Source organism: Dama dama, chromosome 15 (genome assembly GCF_033118175.1).
Source record: "Dama dama isolate Ldn47 chromosome 15, ASM3311817v1, whole genome shotgun sequence".
NCBI classification, from domain to species: Eukaryota; Metazoa; Chordata; class Mammalia; order Artiodactyla; family Cervidae; genus Dama; species Dama dama.
This window is the reverse complement of record NC_083695.1, coordinates 33715710-33740176: the sequence shown is the minus strand read 5'-3', so window position 1 is coordinate 33740176 and position 24467 is coordinate 33715710. Positions and strand designations below refer to the sequence as shown.

Sequence of the window (24467 nt, the reverse complement as noted above, 5' to 3'; positions counted from 1 at the left end):
GGGCCATCTGAAGCAATACAGACTGTCTATTAGATGTAATACTCTTGTTTCACTGTTGAATTTCTACACGTGATAATACCATTGTGGATACACTAGACAATGTTCCTTGATGTATAATTGTTATTATAATTTAACATGTTTGCTATTATTTTCAAATAGTTCAACCGTAAGTATGAATATGTGTGTATACACACACACACAAAAATAGGGGAAAGAGAGAAAGAGCAAATGTGGGAAAATGTTGACAAGTGATGAGTCTAGATGAAAGAAATACAGCACTTACTGTATTACTCTTTCAACTTATCTGCAGTATTGCAATTTCATAAGTTACAAAGTTAAGGGGGAAACATCTTCCTGTCTCCCACTGAGTCTGAATGCATGTATGCTTAGGTGTGTCCTTACTCTTTGTGACCCCATGGACTGCAGCCTGCCAGACTCCTCTCCCCATGGGATTTTCCAGGCAAGAATACTGGAGTGGGTTGCTATTTCCTCCTCCAGGGGATCTTCCTGACCCAGGGAATGAACTGGGTCTCTTGCTTCTCCCACCTTGGCAGGCAGGTTCTTTATCACTGTGCCACCTGAGAAGCAGCAGGCTCCCTACACTGCCTACCTTTCCCAGCCTCCTCATGCCTGGCCAGCACTGTAGCTGGAATAGCTCATATTCTTCAAACTGCCAACTCTTGGACTAGCAGACTTTGCATTCTGCTGCTTCACTCACATCCCAAGGCTCAACAGCTGCAGGTGGATTTCAATATAAGGTAGAAGCTCCTACACGGCATTAAAATACCAGTTTGGGAAACAAGTTGATCAAATATCAAACTGGAATCATCATTCCATATCTTTAAAACTGGATTTTAATTTGCGAACTCTTTGCTTCTCTTACTACCATTTCTCTTACCCAGTATAACCCTTACTCTCCGTTTCTTGAAATTCATCATTCTCATTTATGATCCGAGACGGTCACAAGCATGGCAGTCAACCATGGACAAAACTCAGGACATCAGAAAGTACTACAGACACATTCAAGTGTCACCTCTGGCTTGCAGCCCACATCACTGTATCACAGACAGCCCAGACCAAGGCTCACCTCCTTCCTGCAGGCCTCATTGCTTTCCATGTGGCAGCTTACCGACATCAAAGAAGATGGAAGACATTATCTAAATTTAACCAGGCTAGTCCCATTCCATCCCTTGAACTGTGGAAGAGTCACTGATATCTCAATTACCAATTCTGCAATACCTTTTTCTGCATGCTAAGATTTTGTAATGCTAAAAAAGAAGAGCGGGGGAGGGTGTACTGGACTAACAGATGGAGGATTAAGAACAAAAGACCTCCCTCACAGGAGGAACAAGAGCTAAAATGTTTGTACACCTACTATAATAGCACAGAGGAACAAAAATTGAACTTGTAAATAAAATTAAGTTGCTCTTCTGAAACGCCTGTCTAACTCCAGACAGGAAAAGGCCCAGCGTAGTTTCTATGTATGCTTATGCTGTTTTTAATAGAAAGGATACAATCAAGCCAAAACAAACATCTGTTAACCAGTTAAGTTTGTTAATGAAACAAAATTGCAGCTGGTTTTATCAAAGATCAAAAGTGAAGCAAATTACAGAAAGGATGTATGAACAAAGCTGGTTTCTAAAAAATAATGGCTAAAGAATTCTAAACCCACTTGTCAAATTAACACAAATCCTTCCTGGATTTTGCTTAGACCACTGATTAGTATTTATTTTGTATCTTTGAAGAAATCAGCCTCACAGTTCAATATCATTCACTCTAAAATTCTGCCTGTATAGTCCATTTTGCAGAGTTTTCAATATATTATATTTCACCAAACAAAACAAAGTTACACTCTAATTAATACTCTGCTAATTAAAAGGTTCACTTATAAAAGGAAAAACAACAGTATACTGTCTGCAACTCCTAGAGACTTCTCTGGGAAAGCAGTCTAGTCCAAAGTATAAGCCTGATAACAGTGACTAGCATTTCACAAGGCTGACTGCCAGGCCTCCTCCTTTTACTTGTATAAACTCCCCATCACTACCTGAAGACAGTGAGATAAGGGAACACAAACAAAAACACACTTTCCTCATGGCCTGCTAATTCAAAACGTCACAAATTACATGGATGACTCATTTGTGAACTTTAATTTAGTGAGCTAATTGATGTTTATGTACTTAGAAACATTAATAGATTGGAGAAATCAAAGTACTTAAGTATGCTGATTCACATTTGAAATGCTGGTATAACCAGAGAAGACCCATTAAACTGTAGTTTAATGTATAGGCCAGAAAAATTAAGTTTATAAACAATACTCAAAGTCATGAATTTTCTAATCAAACTTTGCTATTGCAGTGATAAAACAATCACATGTATTCTTTTTATATTACCATGTACAAAGATAAAATACATAAAAAGAATGTAAACTTTTGTTCTGAGATACATTAAAATGTACTATTTATTAAATAAAGTTTGAAAGGAAAGGATGAATAAAAATCTCTGCCATCCAAGATACAGTCAGAATAAATCAGCAAACAGCACTTAACTGTTAAACAACATCAAAGCTATAAAAATCTAGATTTTTCTTAGCACTGAAAGAAATATAGCTGCTATAATCCAAATAGGTATAAGGAATACAATAGTAAATTCCTGAAAGCTGCTCAAAACATCCAAAATTAGTCAAGAAACCACAAAACTGCACCCTTAGCATCCTCAATGCTTGAAAGAAAATACCCTTAGGAAATCAGAGAACACTCTTTTATGTATCATGTCAAGGTCAGGAAAAGGCAGCTACAATATCAAACTTATCTAAGATCCAAAGAGTTAAAAGGAGTATTTCACACTCATTTTAAGAGTCCAAAATCTTCTAATGTTTATATTTTACCTGAAATGTATTTCACTAGAAGTGTACACAAGTCCCACCTAAATATAAGCTCAAAAGTGGAACATACTCACTCCTGCGAGTGCAAGAAAGACGCAGGTGTTCTTCATTCTGTCCTTCCCTTGACCTAACTAACTAGTCTCAGACAATTCCTGGGCTCTCAACATCACCTCAGTAACTAGTACTATCTGCTCACAAAAGCAGCTCATGTTTTTTTTTGTTTTTTTTTCATTTATTTTTATTAGTTGGAGGCTAATTACTTTACAATATTGTAGTGGTTTTTGTCATACATTGACATGAATTAGCCATGGATTTACATGTATTCCCCATCCCAATCCCCCCTCCCACCTACCTCTCTACCCGATCCCTCTGGGTCTTCCCAGTGCACCAGGCCTGAGCACTTGTCTCATGCATCCAACCTGGGCTCAGCTCATGTTATTTTAAAGAACTTCTGAAGCTTAAACACAGGAACAACATAACAATCCTTTTCCCTCCCTGACCCTGGAAAAGCACATATGGATTCACCTAGTCATTCACATTACAGAACAGGTTTCTGTCTGACTTCAGTCATTCTAAAACCGACTTTGATCCATACCAATTCCAAAATTCACGTTACATGTAAGAGTATATTTTGGTGTATTTAGGGCTTTTTCCAACTTTCAGTTGAGTGCAGACAGCTAAGCAGTCTGAGAAATGTGACATCTGCAATACAAAGGAGACCAATTCAAAGGAGGACGGAGAAGGACAACAGAGAGGACATTTGGACTCTATAATTAGCAGATAAAAGATACACACATTTCTGTCAAAAAGATCCAGAGTTGTCTGCAACCATGGACAATTCTACAGCTGAGAAACTTCTGGAAGCCTGCCACATCAAAGAACAATATGGACTAGTGAATGGTCCTTCACAAAGTACAGGCAATTGAAAAAATCCCAGAGAGGGTTGAGGAGGGCAGCGAGAAAACTGAAGAAAAAATTAAGCTGTTTAAATTATGGCACTTACATGACACAGGAAATTGATATAGGATATATATTAACCTTCTATTTATGAAAACTCAAAAAAAAAGGAAACAGATCTAATAGGGAGTCAGATTTGTTCTTCCCTATTACACTTCCTTCAAAAAAAAAATTCTTCTATTTAAGGAACTATTTCATAGTAATAACCAATAACCATAAATAAAATATCTCCCTAAAAGGAGTGAGGGGCAAATAGAATAAACAACTGAACAGGCCAAGAGCACAAAAAGTGATTTTTTAATAAAGTTTTATCTCTCAGCCCCATTTCTGATCATCTATGCTCCTTTTGAAACTCATTTTTATTTTTTTCTTTTTGACAGTATCACTGGTGTGGTAATTATGTTTGAAGCTTTTTCAGAGGATTATAATACAGTTATTTCATTTCTTCAAGAAAAAACATCAAAAGCCCTACCTGATATTAGAAGTGTCTCCCTTTCCAGCTACAGCTGCCAAAAATGAGAGCTCCCATTACAATAATATGTATTGCACTAGAAACATACCGAGACTTGACACCTAGTAAATTTTAGGAAGATATTACCAATAAAGTGAAATACCAAGGAATCTGTTTAAAACTGAACCAAACTGATTTTATAAAAATGCTAAAGCCCAAATGTTCAAATAGAATCTTAATGCTACAAAATGCATACTGATAACTAAAGTCTCTCTTAGAATATTTGACTTTTCCAAAGTCCTCATAATCTGACCTAATTGAGCTTTCCCATTTTTAATGAGAAACTCTAACACTATCCTTTAGGAGTTCCCTCACCAAGTCAAAGATAAACTTTTATCTTCAGTGGTTTAATTCATTTCCATATCACCTCACCAAAGAGAGCTTTCTTAAATAAATACAAAGAAGTTATGCTAAGGAGCCAGTATGGTAATATCCAATTTGAATTCTAGACTATCAGAAGATGTGCAATTACATTTTAGAAAGGAAGGAGCCCTTCTATTTTAACTTGCATTGTATTCCTCCTAGCAGTCATGCATAGGAATGATGATGATGTTAAATCTAATTAGATACAGATTTACTATTTTCCCTACTGCTTTCCCATATTGCTAATATTATAAATAGTACCTGCTTTATAAACTGTAATAAGCTCATTGCAGCTACCAAATTTAAAATACCATAAATCTATTAGTTGGGGGGGGGGGGGGGGGGGACGCGGGGAACTGCTTCAAAGCATTTGAGGAACTGAAAGAGATACTTTTATTGTTAATGAAAAGCCACACCTGTTGACCAGTATACAGCCCAGTGGTAAAGAGGTCTAGAGTCAGATTGTCTCAAATCTTGGATTCACTGTTCACCAGCTCTGTAAGTGACCTTGGATAAACTGCTTAGGTTTTGAGCCTCAGTTTTTCATCTATAAAAGGACAATAATCTATGGCCCTCACAGTTATTGTGATAATGAGACAATAAATGAGCACTTGGAATAGTGCCAGCATTTAACACATAAGAAATGTTATTACTTTCACTATTTTTATTTTCTTTTTTACAATTAAATGAAATAGATCAACAAAAGTAACTAGAGTAACAGCTTCTTAAAAGATACTGGTCAGCTAAATTGTAATTGAATGACTTCATCTCTGTATAGTGGCCCTTTATATCATAACTGTCCTCCCACAATGTGAATTCTTCAGACGTCTAGCACAAGAACAATGATAATCTGCCTTTCAAATATATTAGAGCAAGTCCTATATACATGAAGCTATAGATGAACTAGTCTACATACAGATCCAAGTTCAACAGCTGAAGCAAAAACAATGGAAAAGAAACTATATATATATATATATATATATATATATGTATATATATACACACACACACACATGCATATATATAGGTTTTTGTATAACAAACTCAAAAATATTTTCTACAGTATAAAAATGTTCACATTGGCTCTTTGACACTTTAGATGTCTTTGAGAATCTGATAAAAATTACAGACCCTGACACTAGAAAAACATGTGGATACAAACGACTGTTCTATTTAAGGGGATTTGTTAACCTACCTACCCCAAACTCATTCATGGACCCAGGATAAGAATTTCTATTACACTGACTTGGAAAGTTCACAGGGTTTTAAACTATTTACCCCTTGTAATCTCAAAGGGCAATATAGTCTAATGTAGTTCTTATTATACTTTTCAAGGAAAAATGCCATTGTAATATACAATGGAAACAATACAGTACATTCTGATCAAAGTGACTCGATCTGATTTTCATTTATGTTTATTTGTCCTCTTTTAAGAATTAGATTATGACTACTCAACACAATTCCCAAATTTCATCAAATAAAAATTATAGGACACATTTTCTCAGCATTCCTTGTTATCGGATGATGCTAACTGGACAATTTAAAGAATAGCATCACAGAAAGAGCAAGAACAATTTGCACGCTAAGCAATAAATCACTCTGTTCTCAATTCTAGACACCTCCAGACAGGAGTCTTCCCTTAGACTAAAAATACTTTTGTACAGATGCTGTATGAAAAAAATATAAGAATGGCAAAAATAACGATGAGCAAGGTTAAAGAGAAGGATAGGAAAGGGACTGTGGAAAATCTGTAACAATTCCTTTACCACAAGTTAAGATATTCCCCTGGATCACAAAATTATTAAAACATGCTATTAAATTGCCTAAAGCTGCCTGAATTAGTCCACATACCTGATAATTATAAAGCTTTAATATATTAATGCCTTAGAGTAATGTATATATTTTTAAAACAAAGACATCCAAAACCATCAAGAAATGGTTCTATATTCCCTTAAGGAATTTCCTTATGGAGTAAGCTTTTACAAAAATATTTAATGAGGAACAGAAGTACTCAATGTGGCTGTGTCAGAAACAGAAATTAGGATTTAAGTCACCTGCTGTATTTTCTTGAAACAAATGTTATTAAAAAGAAAATTTCATAGGTTTATTTACTTCTTTCTTTATGCCCACATTCTCTCACAAAGAACTGGGGGTTGGCTACACACAAACGCAAATACCACCCAAGGATAAAATAAATGTTGAGGAAAATTAATAAAATAGAAATACAGTTAAAAAATAAGTGCTAGGGTTTAGAATAGTCCATGGAAAAGCTAATCACCTGGTCCCACTTAGTTTGCAAGAGCTGAGCCTCTATCAGCTTAACACAATGAGGGAAGCAGGGGCTAGCAAGGGCAATAATATCCAAAGAGGAAAAACAAGTCCTCAGGAGCACAGCTTTTCCTGACACTGCTTCTATCACTTCTGAAAATGCAGTTCGCTCATACAACAACCACCCTGTCTATCAACAATGGCTAACAGTTTACAAGATGTAAAGTTATTAATAACTGACATCAATATATCCACTCCCTCAAGGGATAGACAGATAAACGGGAGGGCTGAAACCATTATAAACAATTTGTTGCTGCTCTATTTTGGCTTTAGTTTGGGTGGTAACTTCAATAGCTTTGAAATAAAACAAAGGATAACCCTATATAACCAGAGATTTTAAATTGCAGCAGTAACTTTAGGAGAAATCTGCCATAAATGTATAACTATCCTGGAAATAACAGAAAGCCCAGAGAAACCAACGATTGAAAGATAGATACAGGTGAGACAAAATAAATATTCACTTTCACCAGATGAGAAAAGTGAACAAGTAATAAATGACTTTAAATTGAAACAGGCAGGATTTAGGTCACATACTGAAACAGTTCCAGTAATGCACAAGCTATCAGTATTAAAATAATTAGTCTTAAGATTCTTCTCGGAAACAACAATAAAGAGGAAAATAAATCAATTATACCTCATAAAGCTAAAAAAAAAAAAGTAATAATTTAAAAAGAGAAAAGCATGCAATGGCCCTTCTTGGATTTTTGAAATAAATATATGATCTTGCCTTGAGGAAAGAGTGAAGTTATCTATCCTGGGCCCTTCAAGCACCCACACATTAGCAATTAAGAGTTCAAAAAACAAATCACATAATCATCACATTAAATTCTTAGTCAACCAATGAGGAAGCCCTCAATATGTTGCAGAACAATATAGAGCAATTTATATTGTAAAATAATATATATATCTTAAAATATAAAAGACTGCTCAGAGGCAAAACATTTGATTTTATCACACTTAACCCAGAACTTGCGTCTGTGTAAAACTTAACTGAAACCGTACAAGTCAAATGGACAATATTTAGAGTACTGACATTTCTGTCTGCACTTACCTGATCTTTTTCATGGGGTAGAAGGCTGACAGGTGGGAGCGAAGATGGGAAAGCGCTGGGGTACTTGGGAGCCCCTTTGCCATCTAAGCCTCCGTAATTGACCCTGTACTGCGGTCCGTCTTTCAGTAACCTCCCATTGTTCACTGCGCGTTTGGCCCCCAGTCGCAGCCGCTGCTGAAAGGCTGGGTTGGTGGTGGTGCTTGTGAGATCACTTTGACTTCTGAGATATTTCTCAATGTTCTTCAGGGAGGAGCCATTTGGCTCCTCCAGTCCTTCAATTGCTCTCCTTAGAAGTTTATTCCAATCCACGTTGCGCAGATCATTGCATGATCCTCTAGACCCCTTGGTTGACTTAGGAAAAGTGCCTGGTTTAACTGATGAAAAGCGCCCAGGATTGTCTGGGTCCTTATAGGAGGCAAGGCCTTTGTTGGTGACTTTGAGAACTGAGCCATCCTGAACGCTGAGTTCCAGCTGTTCAGAGACTGTCTTCTTATCCAACCCATGGGAAGTGCTGACGGCATGGCAGATTCTCTCTTCAGAGGGCCTTTGCTTTTGCTTTTTTATTTTCTGTATAGCTTCAAGAATCCACTCTGTATAAAGTGGGTTTGCAAGTTTTACCATGGTTGACAAATGACTTCTTCAGTACAAAAGTTACCCATAGAGGTTCTCCTTGTATTTAACAGAACTTGCACATTTAAGTCACTTACAATTCAACAAATGGGCAGACTATCCCAGACCATATTAAGCAACATCTCACAAATATCCATCCTTTAGAGATTAAAAAGAGGATGAACAGGCAAAGTTGATAGTTGTCTTATTTGACCAACAGGAAAAACTGCATTCGAGTGAAGAACATCTTTAACCAGGAAATCAAGACCTTAAAAGATAAAGAAGAGGGAAACCTCTTAATAATCAAACTTCTAAAAATAAAGTAAAAGACTCTTTTTCAAATGCAAAATGACCACAGAAATAATGACAAGCAGGTATTATATAACAAAGCCACAATGATTATATTTTCCAGCCAGAAATTGGGTCACAGTCTGAAAAGGAATTTCTTTAAGGATTTTTCATTTGTTATTTATATGAGTAGTTTATGGGGCATTTAAGAAATCATACCTAAGTTATCAACATTTATTTAATGGATAACCTTCATTGAAATTAATAAAATTACATGTTAGTGGTTCAAGATACGTATCTACCATAAACATAAAATCAACACCAAAATAAATCTATGGTGCAAAAAATTTGATGGAGGGGCTCTCCCTGGTGGTCCAGTGGCTAAGACTCCATGCTCCCAATGCAGGAGGCCTGGGTTTGATGCCTGGTCAGCGAACTAGATACCACATGCTGCAACTAAAGATCCCAAAGGCCACAGCTAAGACCCAGCACAGCCAAATAAATAAATATTTTTTTTAAAAAAGGAAAAAACTCTGACGGGAGTACATTAAACGTAAAAAGAATATTAAACTTAAAAACAGAAGAGCAATAGTCCTGACTTTTCTATTTCAGCTAAACATTCTAGGTATTTCTCAAGTCTCACACGTAAGAAAATTTCCCACTGAGCCTCTGCTACAGAACCATGTTCCCCGGTCCTTTGAAGAGGTTCTGTAACACTCTCATCCACAGGTTGGAAGGAAACTGAAACTAATGTGGTAACATAACCCATCACCTTTTGAATAATGGAGCCCTCTAGGTGTCTCTACCCACTTAGCTCATGAAACTGCTCAATTCGAGCAAGGTTTGTACACATCCTATTCCAGGTAGACACTGATACTGCTTTCTGAGAACCTCCTGATATACACAAAAATCCCCTAGATCTCCCATCTGGTATTGAGAACACCTGCCAAGAGCACCGGCCAAAGCACCCTGGCCTGGGAGTTGAGTCAGATCTGGGCTCTAATCTTGCTCTTCACAGGTAAAATCCACATCTTAAAACTCTTTTTCAAACAGTTTGAAGTTTTCAGAGTGTGCTCACATATAACTTGAAATCTGCAGGATGACTCTATGGGTAAACTGAGGCTTGGGGAAAGGTGGAACACAGGGTAATAGTCAGTGGAAGACTCCAAGCTCACAAGCCTTTCTTCTACACTTAAGTCAGTTCTGCCTTCACCTGAGCCTCAACTGCTTGTTCCAGCTAGTTCTTCCTCTGCAATTAAGACTAGTAGTCCACATGCTGGCCCTACCCATGTCAAGCAGAGAAACCCTGGGAAAATGACTTAAGTTTCTGTCACTTTACCTGTAGAGCAATAATAGTATATCCTTCCAGGACTGTTGAGAGAATTAAGTGAACACATTATCTAATACACAGCACAGAACAGCTATCATCATTTCCACTTAATACAATGCCTACACTCTCTGAAAAACGGCTCATAAAATTATAAAGTTATCTCTGATTGTTTATTTACATTTAATGTACCTCAAAGGGTGAAATGAGCTTCCCTTGTGGCTCAGCTGGTAAAGACTCCACCTGTAATGTGGAAGACCTGGGTTTGATCCCTGGGTTATGAAGATCCCCTGGAGAAGGGAAAGGCTACCCACTCCAGTGGCCTGGAGAATTCCATGGACTGTATAGTCCATGGGGTTGCAAAGAGTTGGTAAAACAATTAAAATAAAATAAAAATGAAATAAATAAAATAAACATTTAAAAAAGAGTAAAATAATGTTTTTCCCAAAAATTTAAGCAGATAAACTGAAGAATTTAACATTTGCTTTCAAAGATTCTGTTACTAAAAAACAACTGGACCACTGAACTATACTAGCTCAGTCAGCTTGAAAGTGGCAGTTTCAAAAAGGATTTGTCCTTTTTGCAATTAGTATACTATAGTTTCACTCTATTTTTCTCCATTCAGATTTAGAAACTTGGGACCAAAGAGATCTTTGATCATCCAATCCAACTTCTAGTTAAACAGTAAAAGACCCCTTGTTCAATTCGTCAAAAGATGGGCCATAAAGTCTCAAAATACTTTCAGTGATTGAGAATTTGTCACTTCTTAAGACAGCTCATGCCACTGTTGGACAGCCCTAACTGTAATATATTTCTTGCTCACAGGAGCCAAAATCTTTCTTCCCATAACTTCCACCCACTAGTTCTAGTTCCCCTGGAACAAACTCAAGAAATTCTTTAATACTACGCTCCTTTTTATATTTGAAAACACAATGAGCCTTCATATATTTGAAAACAAGTATCTTTTGAAAACCACTACAATCAAACCCCATTCTACCTCTAGTCCCACCTTGGACCACTCATATCCCAATTCCTTAACATGCCCACACATTACAGGTTTCCAAGCACCTCCTTCTCATGCTCACTCATTAGTTTGGCTAATGCTCATCTTAAAATGTGGCAGTCCAGGCATTATCCAATTATAAATGCAACCCAGGGTTACATAAACTTTCTTACCAGCCCTGCCACACAACTGGCTCATGCCAAGCATGTAGTCCAACTAAAAATCTCAGATATTCTTTCAAAAAAACTGTTAAGCTGAGGATTTTCATTCTCTACCCCGTACAAATTTAATAAATGCTCAGATTTTTAAACTTATCACAGTTCATCTTATTGGTTTGAATCTATATTCCAACTTGTTAAAAATTGTTTTGAATCTTGATTCTGTCGTCTATGTCATCTGCAAATCTAATAAGCACTCCCCTTTGTGGCATTACATAAATCATTGACAAAAATGTTAGACTTGGAACACAGTGTGTTTAAGAATGAAATCATTGGCTTTCATCGTGCAACCACTTTCAGGACAGAACACAGGAATCATTCTGCTTTAGTAAGTTTAGAACAGGAAGCTGATCTTTCCAAAATAAAATGGTTCGGGGCAAAATTTCATTAGAAGACATTTTACCGTGTCCAAGTAATTATTTCATCTTTCATCATTTATTCATGATGAATCAACTAATTTAATTTGATTGCACAAAATACAACTGCAGGAAGCAGGAAAAGAGGTCACAGAAAAGTATCTAATATTGCAAAGTTGCTTTCGGGCATTTTGGTTACACAGGCCAATGAACATACATTAAAACAAAATACATTTCATAACTAATACTCAAAATACACCTTCATGACAAGCTATTACCATAATCCTAACCCACAATCAAAAGGACTGTTCATCTCCATGACCAACACATTTCAACGAGACTGACATTTTTACATCTGAAAAATACAATTTCAAAAAAGGGAAAATACCAGAATTGGAACTCCAAGTGTTTTAACAGTCCGTGACAAAAAAGAAGATTGTCCAGATCGTCAGGCAAATCTGCCAAAGGAAAAAAATGTAAATGTTAGTTCGGGCATTAGGACACCCCTTAAATTTAGTAACCATCTCTGGATCTCCACGCTACTCAACCCAAACAGACACGGTGAGTTTATTGGTACGCTCTATTTAGTGATAAGTTAGCTCTCTTTGACAAGAAGCCCCACAACAAGTACCTCAGGAAGTAAACTTCCAGGCTTCCTCAAGGCTAGACCTGTCCTCCAAATTTTAAAAAATGAGGTTTGCGATAGAGACAAAGAAAGAATTTCATCATTTAAAAAAAACCAAACAACTTGCTATTACTCAAGTAGTCAGGCAGGTGTAACATTCTGTCTGGATGGGGAAAAAAAAAAAGGTCAAACATTGTTTGAAGGTCAATATTAACTTTCCCAGGCAACATTCGCTATTTATGCCAAGGGTCATCTGGTATCTAAGTACTGATTGAACTATCAAGATATGGCCAATAGCTGCAACTAAGAGAAAGATGCACCCGTTTCCACAATATTTCAGCAGAGGACACAGTTCAGGGTGGTGATGGTTAGTTACTAAGTTGTGTCTGACTCTTGCAAACCCATGGACCGCAGCCCGCCAGGCTTCTCTGTCCACGGAATTCTCTAGGCAAGAATACTGGAGTGGACTGCCACTTCCTTCTCCAGGGGATCCTCCCAACCCAGGGATCAAAACCGAGTCTTCCGCGCTGCAGGCGGTCTCTTGCATAGCAGGCAGATCCTTTGCCAATTGAGCCACTAGGGAGGCAGAAAATAAACGTGAAACAACACAGCGAATGGCCGCACTTTGACGCTGCACAAAACCACCGAGCAACCTGAGCGCCTCCTTCTCCCCTCCCCTAGCCACAGACACACACCTCACTCCTCAATTTAATCTCACAATCAGCTCTCATCTGACACCAACCAACCGAGTTAATTAGGCAGAAGCAGATGTAACTCAGCAGCTCTTTGCTACAAGCTGAATCAGTGTTAAAAGCATACACACACAGAGCTAAGTAAGGAACAGAATCATAAGTCTCTTATCTGTAGCCAATTCTCAACTAAACACATGTATATTATCCACTTTGTATATTATCCACTGCACATTTTTTTAATCTTAGGCTGGTTTGTTTCTGACATCCCACTGGCCCCACTGTAAATTGGTATATTTTAAGAGAATAGATTGAAAACCAATTTAATTTTAGTCTAAGCAATATTTAACTAGAAAGACAAATCTAAGGCAAAAAAAATGCATAATTCATTAAAAAGCCAGTCAGAAATGCTTTCCGCCCCCTGCCTCCCCTGATTCAGAATTATCCACACCATTTCTCTTTTCCAAAGCCCTAAGATTGGTTTCACAGGTAGACAGCACATGCTATTGTAAGTACGACCCTAAAAACCGTTATGCTGTTTTCATTTTTTTTCTATAAAAGCCTGAAAGTTGGACTAAAAGGCTATCAAAAATAAGAATGAGTCATTCCAAATTAATTCTGGGGACTCATGCTACATCAAAATTAAATTTACTCTATTTTCTAAGGTTTTGAATCACTATTTTTAACCACAAAGTAACATGAGTAAATTACATGGTTGTATCATACAGTTTTTAATAAAACACTATTTACATCATTCATTACAAACTATTCTAAACAAATCTAGAGAAATGCTTCATCCAACACTGAGCTTTTGGCTTCATTAGTATTATAAAAATATCAACACTATTCAGAAATACTCATGTCTGCATAAGAAGAGTCAAAATACCCTGGATCATAAATTATATGTGACGCCTCCTCTAAGCTTTTACTAAGGCTGTGTGTTGTTTCAAAATCAATGTCATAACACTCGAGTCATGAGATTGCGGGTGAGCCAAAAGCAGTGGTAGAAAAAAATAAAGATTAATAGTAGAGTTTACTCTTCTGTCATACTGACAAAACAGATATTTTTAGCTCTCCCACTTTTATAGGCTCCTGGATTTTTTCATAGCCTATTATGTAATTGAGTATGGACCCACAAATCTTAACAATATCGTCTGAAAAAGAATATAGACTGTTTAAGGGAAGAGGACTTAACTTCTTTCCTTCTATAACCACCCAGCACAGACAACTAGCACAGCTGCCCCAAACAGCATTCTCAGTGAACAAATTTCTGGGACATCAGACATCATCCACACAGTAATACTGGTTAACTTTCAAATCCTGCATGCAATTACTTCTCAAAATTAATGCTCAAGGCCCAAAACATGTGAACTAGGAGGTGAGGTTATAAACACTATCAAAGAAAAACCAGCAAATTTAGTGAGATATTGTTCTGCGTGTGCAGCCCTATGGTAGATGCTGTGGGGATAAGAAGCAATTCAGCACAATTTGGTAGTTCTTCAAAAAAAATTAAACATAAAATTACTGTATGTTCTCACAATTTCACTTCCAGATACACACCCCAAGGAACTGAAAACAGGGACTTAGATAAGTACATGTACACTCATGTTCATGACAGCACTATTTCCTATAGCCAAAACGGTAGAAACAGGTCAATGTCCATCAACAGATAAATGGGTGAATAAAATATGGCATATCCATACACTAGAATATTATTCAATCATAATAAGAAATGAAGCAGTGGGGGCTTCCCTGGTGATCCAGTGGTTGACAGTCTGCCTTCCAATGCAGGGGACATAGGTTCAATCCCTTGTCTAGGATGATCCCATAGGCTGAGGGGCAACTACTGAACCTGCACTGGTGAGCCCATGAGCCACAACTACTGAAGCCCACACACCTTGAGCCCCTGCTCTGCAATAAGAGGAGCCACGGCAATGAGAAGCCTGAGCACTGCAACCAAGAGTAGCCCCGACTCACTGCAACAAGAGAAAGCCTGTATGAAACAACGAAGAAAAATAGCACAGCCAAAAATAAAATTAAACAAATCTTTAAAAAAAGAAAAAGTGATGAAGTAGTGATACATGCTACAACATAGACGAACCTCAAAAATATGTTGTGAAGGAAGCCAGACACAAAAGGTTACATATCATATAATCCCATTAATAAGAAACTCCTAGAATAGATAAAGCTAGAAACAGAACATAGATTGGTGGGACCTGGGCAGGGATGGGGGAGATGGTGAGGAGAAACTGCTTAATGGGTAAAAGTGAAAAGTAGTGAAGGTCACTCAGTTGTATCAGATTCTTTGTGACTCCCATGGACTATAGCCTGCCAGGCTCCTCTGTCCATGGAATTCTCCAGGCAAGAATACTGAATTGGGTAGCCACTCCCTTCTTCAGGGGATCTTCCCAGTCAGGTGTCAAACCCAGGTCTCCCACACTGCAGGCAAATTCTTTACCATCTGAGCCACCACGGAAGCCTGGCTTAAGCGGTAAGGGACTTTATTTTGGAGTGATGACAGTATTTTGAAAACTACATAGAGGTCATGTATGTGACTATACTAAATGTCATTGAATTGTTCTCTTTAAAATGGTTTTATGTTATATGAATTTCAACCCCCCCCCCTTTTTTTTTTTTTAAGAAATAGAGCAATAAACTATAATAATAGCAACCACTGTCTGACACCTACTGTGGGCCAGGCACTTTACATAGATTATCACGTGCAGATGCATGTCAGGTCGCTTCAGTTGTGTCTGACTCTTTGAGACCTCATGGACTATAGTCCGCCAGGCTCCTCTGCCCATGGGGATTCTCCAGGCAAGAATACTGAAGTGGGTTGCCATGCCCTCCTCCAAAGGATCTTCCCAAGCCAGGGGCTGAACCCGTGTCTCCCGAGGCTCATGCACCGCAGGTGGATTCTTTACCGCTGAGCCACCGGGCAAGCCATAAATTACATAGATTATCAAGTAAACCTCAAAACCACCCTGTAAGGTAGCATTGTTGCCCACATTTTGCAAAAGAAAAACAGATTTCTGACTGTCAAGACCTCAGACCAGTAAGTCATGAAAGATTTTAATTCAGATGCTAAACGCTTTCCTGTCTCTCTATTGGTTTTCAAACTAGGCTCCTTGGAGCTCTTGTGAGAAAGTGCCTGGGCTTTCAGAACCACCTGCAGGTGCCCTTGTGGGTTACACACTAGGGCCACCACAATCCCTGCACCGAACAAAGCATCTCTGCCTTAACTATTCTATATTTAAAGGACTTCTCTATAATATTCACTTCAAAGAAGGGGCTCCTCTAAATACAGAAGGAACAAAGTCTGAAAACAACCGTGACTATTCCTTGGTAGTGCAGATGGGGAGAACATCCCTTGGACAGATGGGACTTAAACTGGACCCTGAAAGGCAGAACTTAGATTAACTGCCTGGTCTCTCCACAGACACCTCCCCAGAAGCCCTACATCACTTTGTCTAACAGGAAACTTTTAGCTTTCTTATCATTTGGCATTTCTAATCTGTATTTTGCTTACCTCATCTCCACTACTAGACTGCAAAATTCTTAAGAACAGGACTTATGTTTGATTCATCTTGGCATGCCCCAAGATTTCCAAGGACCACAACTTGAACGTAAGAGGGGTTTGATGCCTATTTGTTAAACGAATGCACCAGTGAATGAATGAAGGGAAATCTAGCAGAAGGCACAGAACAAGAATGAGCTGTCAGAATGGAGGGATACTGAGTCCATGTGCATGCCTGGAGAGGGGATGTGTTGAATAGGAGTAAGAAATAAAGTTGGACGTGACAAAAACCAGGCTGAGGCACGTGAACACAACAGATGAAGTAACAGAAAGCCAGTGCAGGAGTAGCAACACAACAAGGTGGAGTGGAATGCAAGCACGTGCACGTACACGCACGCACACACACACACATGTGTTGAACGTTTGAATAATTCTGGCTATGGTATCCATCCAGTATACGTTGAAGGGAAAGATGACTGAAGGAACAAACAAAAGCAATCAGTATTTCTTTCTTTCTTTTTTTTTTTTAGCAATCAGTATTTCATCTCCCCACATATCAATCTTGTTCAACTTATATTTATGAGCTTAACTCAGCAGCAAGCCCAGAGTAGGCATTCCATAAATGTTAGTTGAATTGAATAATTAATTCCCATCTTTTTAGAATAATACTAAGTTCTTTCTCACTACTTATTAACATAAAGTTTTCAATTCAAAAGCTAATAATGTTTTCCAAGGATTTCTAAGAGGCTAAATCACCATGAAAATTATAATTTCAACTAATACATATTATATTAATTGGAAGTTTAATTTTTCATGTCATGCTCTCCTAGTTGACAGTATCCTTGTTATGTCATTAAACTATAATTGTGTAAATCTGCTTCAACAAACAATAACTGAACCATCAATAAACTATTATGGCTTCCATAATCCCTAGCAAAGATTAGTTTCAACATCATCATCATAAATTAGTAGCGACTCGTCCCAAATCTCCTGGTGAAGCCTATGAATTCCGTTTGCATAGTCATCCCTACATTTAAGTGCTCAACAGTTTCAGTCTCTAAACTTTAATAACACTGTTAGGAACCTCACAGGAAATTTGATCTCTTGTAAAACAGGATTTTAGAGACAAGATGAAAAGTCATTCAAAGTCATCAGGCCTTTGGAGCCAGGGTACACTGATTAGTAATAATGATATTATAACTAAGCACTTTCACTTAAGAAATAATCAGCTGAATTTAGAGTGACTTTTATTTTTTTTCTGACATTTAAAAATTCCTATTCAATTCTAACCTCAAGTTAGCTTTAGTTGGGTTTCAATGACAAAGACAAAACCAATGTATTTGGGGAAAAAAAATCTGACATCTTAATTTGTAAAAGATTATTTTGAAAATACACATCATTTCAGAATTCTGCATTAACTTTATCACAGACAGTTTCAAAGAGGATATCCTTAAAACAAATTAAAGCTGCTCTCTGAGAATCTCAAGAAAATTACAGATCTATTTTTAAATAGGAACACAAGCACATACAGACATTTGCATACAATTTCAAGGGCTTACATATTTCTCTACTGCCCACCCAAGGACCTCTAAAGGTCCACTCACTAACTTTACTTACTGTAACACACACAGAGAGGTTGATAGTTTTACCCAGTTTCACAATAATTATCTCTATATGTGCTTAAAGTAAAACATGTTATATTGAAAAAAAGAAAGTTATTATCATCGGTTTTGGATACTGTCAAACAGGCTCATGAAATCTTATTCAACAAGGCAATGTGCTATGATGGGATGAATCTAGAGAGTTCAGGAATCAAGTCCCCACTTTGTCAGCTACCTAAGCTGTGGGACATAGGGCACATTACTGAGTCAATCTATGTCTCAGTTTTCTCACCTGTAAAAATGAGAAAAATGTAGTTTTGCAGACTGTAAAGAGGAATAAGTGAGATAACAAATATGAAAGAAGCAAGGCGGAGGACACATAGCAGGAACACAATAAAATGCTAGCTCATAAAAGGAAAAAGGGCAATGCAGTCAGCTAGAGACCTATAAAATCTAATCTAGCTGAACTTCTGTCTATATGACCATTTTCTCCTATGAGACAGGGAAAGTCAGCACCTGGCTTAGTTACAGTTGCAGACAAGTCTCAAGACAGAGAACAGGAAAAAGTGAAGAAGAGCAAAAAGAGGTTTGAAATGGTGAGGATGGGGTCAAGAAGAGTGTATTTTCCTCATGATCATACACCTTCTAAGGTCAGTAAAGATTACAAGATAAAACTGATAGGAGAATATCTACTTAACATGAGGGCAGGAAAAGTCTTAAAACAAGACACAAAAAGCACTAACCATAAAGAAGATACCATTAAATTTGACTCCATTAAAATTAAGAAGTTCTGTTCATTAAAAGACACCACAAAGAGTGAAAAGGCAAGCCAGAGAATGAAGGAAGGCATTTGCAACACACACAAAGGACAGAGTCTCATACTTAGAGTAAGAACTACTAAATAGCTATAAAAAGACACAAGGACCAATTTACAAAAGAGGGGAGAGGTGCAGGGACAGACTTGACCAGGAACTTTACAAATGAGGAAATCCAAGTAGCCAATAAACAAATGAAAAACTCCTCCTTATTAATAAGGTAAAGGCAAAGTGTACCAGATTGGCTAAGCTGAAAAACTAACAAGACTAAGTCAAGTTGGTGAGAATAAGCAGCCAGGGAATTCAGATATAGATACATAGATATACTGGGGGAAGTATAACCTGGTACAACTGTGGAAAATAGTCGAACTGGTACCTTAGTAAAGTTGCAGACAAGTATACCCCATGACTAGGGCAACCATACAGATCATCATCCAATTTCAGACACTCCTGAGAATTAAAGGTGTTATTCCTGGAGGAGGAAATAGCAACCCACTCCAGTATTCTTAGACAGAGGAGCCTGGGGTCGCAGAGTAGGACACGGCTGAGCACTATACAGTTAACACCAGGACAACAGGTATAAGCAGCATTAACAATCATGCTGCCTACGAAGCAGCAGCTCCATCCCCAGGTGGACACCTCAGTCGGAGACCGTGCACATGCATACCAGGTGATGAGTAGGTAACATTGGCAGCTTAGTTCACAACTTCCCCACACTAGAAACAACTCAAATATCCAGCAAGAGTGGAACTGACGAGGCTTCCCTGGTGGCTCCTAGTAGTGGTAGAGAACCTGCCTGCCAATGCAGGAAATACAGGTTCGATCCCTGGTCCTGGCAGATCCCACATGCTGGGGAGCAACTACGCTCACATGCCGCAACTATTGAACTCTGTGCTCTAGAGCCCAGGAGCCACAACCACTGAGCCCCTGCAGCCTACAGTCTGTGCTCTGCAACAAGAGAAGTTACCTGGAATGAGAAGCCCATGTACAAAAGCCACCATTAACCACAAACTAGAGAAAACCCACGAGCAGTCAAAAATAAAAATAAATAAATAAAATTATTTTTTAAATGGCTACCTGGACATTTCAAAAAAAAAAAAAAAAAGAGCGAAACTAATGATAGAAAAATTGTGGAAGGTTACGGGAGTCCCATGAAAAGCTGCTTAACAGCGTTCTGGAAAAGCAAATTAAAGCACTACAAGGAAGAAATTCTCCCATTCACTAGTCATTTACTATTCTACATGCGAAGACTTGATCACTGTAGTTCACACATACCTGCTTTCATAAAACAATTCCTTTTCTCTCACTTGATACAAATACAGGGATCTGTATATAAGAACACTGAAACTATTGTACAGAGAACTAAGAGATGAAAAGTCACTTGTTAGGAACTCTGGCATTTAAAAAACCGTTATCGTTGGCTAAGTCTTCTTCTGACTGGTATTCAACAGTCCATGCAAGTTTCTGAAGTGTTTTATTTATCCAACTTCCTCAACTACCTTCCAATATTCACCTTATTTTACTTTTCCCTCCCCTGATGCCTTATATCTGAGAGTTCCCACCTTATCTGCACAAGTGGTGTGAGAGATAAACATCTGGTGTAACAGCTAAGACATAACATTCACTCTACTCAAGAGGCCTGGGCTTGACTAGTAGGCAAAATTTCAACTGACGGTGTCATCACCACCAGCCAGTCAGTCTCCTAAGTTCCTCCTTTAATGGTAAACCCTCCTTGTGTCTTTATCTTCTCTTTTTAACCATCACTTCACCATCTCAATCTTTGACCCTAAGCTCAAGTTCTCAGGTAAGAATCTTATCCTTTATTGAAAAATGCACTATCCTTTTCTTCTGGAAAAAAAAAAAAAATCCTGCCCAAATTCATTTTGATAAATGTGTGAAGAATTTATGAATAAAAGAATGGAGTGTTTTACTTCAAGATTATCCCAGAAAATCAATGTACTTTACTCACAGTCATACAAAACACACACACACACACCTTTTTTGGAGTACCACAGAACTGGAACACTATCTCGGTGTAAGTTATTCCCATTAGCTACTCCCACCTCCTGTCCATATATGGAGGAGTCTTCATACGCTCTTTACTTTGAATTTCCAGGTACCTCCACCCAAATCTTAGTTCACGGTACTCTTTTCCTATTTTCCGCATTTGTAATCTAGCCCCTCCTCTGCCTTTGCCCTTTGTCTCCTACCACTCCCTGCACTCAATTCAGACCAAAGTACTTACAAATTCAAAAATATGCAAACACAAGGAGCCTCTTTCTGAGACAGACGTCCAGTTCCCCCTTTGCTGACTCCAGCTCAAATTACACCCAAGAAATCCAAAGTGTGTGCCAAGTTGCGTACCCATGGGTTGTAGGCCACCAGCTCCTCGGTCCATGGAATTTCCCTTCCAGGCAAGAATACCGGAGTGGGATGCCATTTCCTACTCCAAGGGATCTTTTGGACCCAGGGATTAAACCTGTCCCCTACCCTCCTGCACTGACAGGTGAATTCTTTACCACTGAGCCACCTGGGAAGCCTCTAACAACCCTGTCTCCCACACTAACATCTTTCTTCGCCCATCTACCCTCCCGATTCAATGCAAATCACATTCACCCAATCCCACGTACCTTTCTTCACACCTGTCACCTTTTCCCACCTCCCGAACCTCCTGACTCCTAACAGACTTTCTGTTAGATATATTTTGCGCAAGGGTCACCTCGGGGCAAAATATACGTAATAATTTAGAATATATCTAAATTCTAAGTAGGCTCCCTTGGCATTTAAGTTTGCTCTTCTGTCTTCCAGAAACTCTCTAAAGAATATCCGTTTCCCATCCCTCCATGTTTTTTCCAAGCTTCTACACCCCAAAGCTAGCAAACCTTTCTATTCTAGCATGCCGATTCACCCATATACCTCCTTCCCCCCATTGTAAATGCACCTGACCCCCCGTTTCCTCAATACTTCCTCCAAACCAGCATCTACTCTGCACCGCTTTCTCAGCACTACTCCATATCCACCACACCCAAATCCATTCTTACTCTGCCCCCGCTCCCCCGATATCTACAAGTTCAGCCTTCTGCACCGTTTCACTTGCCCCTCGGTCCTCCCTCTACATCTCCCCATCCTGCACTCTCCTCACCCTCCCTGCTGCACCTGCTAGCACACCTCGTTTCCCCTCACACCCACCCCCTCCCTGGGAGTGTTCTTCCCAGACACTCACTGGCCCCCCATCGTTCCTAGTAGGTCCCTCCCACTCAGAAAACCCCTACGAGCCCTAGCCTTCCGACCACCCGAACCCCGCCCCCATCCCGATATCGCTCCGCCCCTCTACCCTCGAGCCCCGCCCCCTGCCCTGGAGGTCCCGCTGAGGGGCGGGGCCTGTCCCTCCTCCCCTTTCCCCCGCCCCCTACCGTCACGCTCAGGGGCAGCCTGACCCCGAGCGGCCCCGCGGTGACCCTCGCGCAGAGGCCTGTGGGAGGGGCGTCACAAGCCCCCTATTTCCCCCTCCCGCCCCCCTCCCGCCTAGTCTCCTCCCCCTGGGAATGCGCGGGGTGGGTGACAGACCTGGCCGCGCGCCACCGCCACAGCGCCTGCCGGGGGCGCTGCCGCTGCCTGAGAAAAAAGCCGCGGCTGCCGCCTGGAGGAGGTGCCGCCGCCTCCGCCACCGCTGCCGCCGCCGCCAGGGGTAGGAGCTAAGCCGCCGCCATTTTGTGTCCCCCTGTTGTTGTCGTTGACATGAATCCGACATGACACTGATTACAGCCCAATGGAGTCTCATTAAACCCGAGCCACGGTCCCGCCCCAGCGCTGCTCCATTGGACTAGACCGCAGACACTTAGGGCCACCCGTTGGCCTAGGAGTCTGTCCGTCACCCACACACTAACCACTCTGCAGCCCATTGGGGCAGGATCCTGCCGGTCATCTCGCCTCCGCATAGGCACACCCCTCGACCCATCAGCCCCCCCTCCGGTACCACCCCGGGGGAGGGCCCACTGCCAGTACCAATCAACAGGCCGCCTGGCCCGCCTCTTCTGGGCACCTATTGGTCCAGCCTTTTTTCTCTCGCCCAGACACCGCGCCACCTCTACTTCCACCTACCCACCCCCTCTACCTCTAGAAAGGGATTGGGTCTACTCGCAGGAGAGGTACTTGGCCTTATTGGCTGCAGACGACGCCAATCAAAGGGCCTTTTCCCTTCCCCCTCCCCCACTCAACCCCAAACCCCCTAGCCCGCAGCTAAAGTTTGTGTGAGAGCTGATCGCTGGCGGCGGCCGCAGGATTTAGGGGTGGGCGCGGGCGGGCGCGCGCGGGCGGGCACGCGAAGTTAAAATTCGAGGTTCTCAGTCGCCAGCTCCTGCGGTGGAGCGCGCGGACGGGCGCGCCGCCTGGAGCGTTCCATCCCGCCCCCTCCTCCACCTTCTCCCGTCCTGTCCCGGGCGACTACTCGCCCGCCCCCTGGCTCGCATCCTTACCCCCCACGCACCCCTAGCTTGCAAGCCGAGGCCGGGTGCAAGCAGTATGATGTCGCTGCAGCCTCCTCGCCATCCCATGCCGAGGGGGAGCAAGCCCTTACCCGCCGGGCGTGCACCCCCCGGCTCCACACTCGCCCGTGTCTGCAAGCACGTGCACCGTTCGCCGCTGCCTCCAGCCACCCCGGTCCCGGGCTAACCTCGCCTGCAGCCCGGCCAATCGCTTGCTGCCCTTTGTTGCTGCAGCCCGGGTCTCCCCGCTGCCTTCCTCAGCCTCCGCCTCGTCCTTTGCCAGCCGCCCGGGTCCGCAGCGCCGCGCTCCCCCCGCCCGGGACCCACCGCCGCCGCCTCCTTCTCCTCCTCCGCCTCCTCCTCCTCCTCGGCTCCGGGCTGCAGCGCACAGAGCCCGAGGCAGCGCCGCCCAGCCCCGCTCCCCCCGCGCCGCCAGCTAGCCCGCCCGGCCCGGCCGGGGGCGCAGCCTGGACCCCGCCCGCCCCAGTCCCCGCCCCGGGGGTACCTGCCTCCGCCCTGGGGGGGCTCCGCTTGCCGCCCTCGGGGGAGGGCGGGGATGCCGGTGTCCGCGGGAGGATGGGGACGCCTGGGCCGTTTGGGGCGGGGAGTGTGCCCGCCAGGGCTGGGACTTGAGAGGTGCGGTCCTCGCCAAAGCGCCCCCCCACCCCCCGCCGCCGTGGGTCCCAAACTTCGTCCTCCGCGGGGCCTTGTACCCTGGGCGGTCGCGGCAGTTTTGGGGTGGGGGATGCTTCGGGAGCTGTGTCTACCCTGATCAGGAGGAAGAGGGAGCAGTGACATTCAGCGACTGCGGACAGGGCACGGCGGCGGCATCCTTGGGTGGGAG

At 41.1% G+C, this 24467-nt stretch overlaps 1 protein-coding gene across 5 annotated transcripts in view; it reads right to left on the bottom strand.

Moving 5' to 3' along the window:
- KAT6B (lysine acetyltransferase 6B) overlaps positions 1-23926 on the bottom strand; it is a 181047-nt gene extending 157121 nt beyond the window's left edge. Inside the window, exons 1-3 of one of the 5 annotated variants that reach the window (XM_061161890.1) lie at positions 23812-23926; positions 12281-12350; positions 8092-8968 (exon numbers count right to left, since the gene is read on the bottom strand). In XM_061161890.1, coding sequence (XP_061017873.1) covers positions 8092-8712 — 621 coding nt within the window. In that variant the 5' untranslated portion in view covers positions 8713-8968; positions 12281-12350; positions 23812-23926. Of the gene's footprint in view, positions 1-8091; positions 8969-12280; positions 12351-21503; positions 21679-22706; positions 22965-23811 lie in introns of those variants that run through there. The other 4 variants (XM_061161889.1, XM_061161893.1, XM_061161894.1 and 1 more) reach the window with 4 other exon arrangements.
- Between the last annotated feature and the right edge of the window lie 541 nt (positions 23927-24467).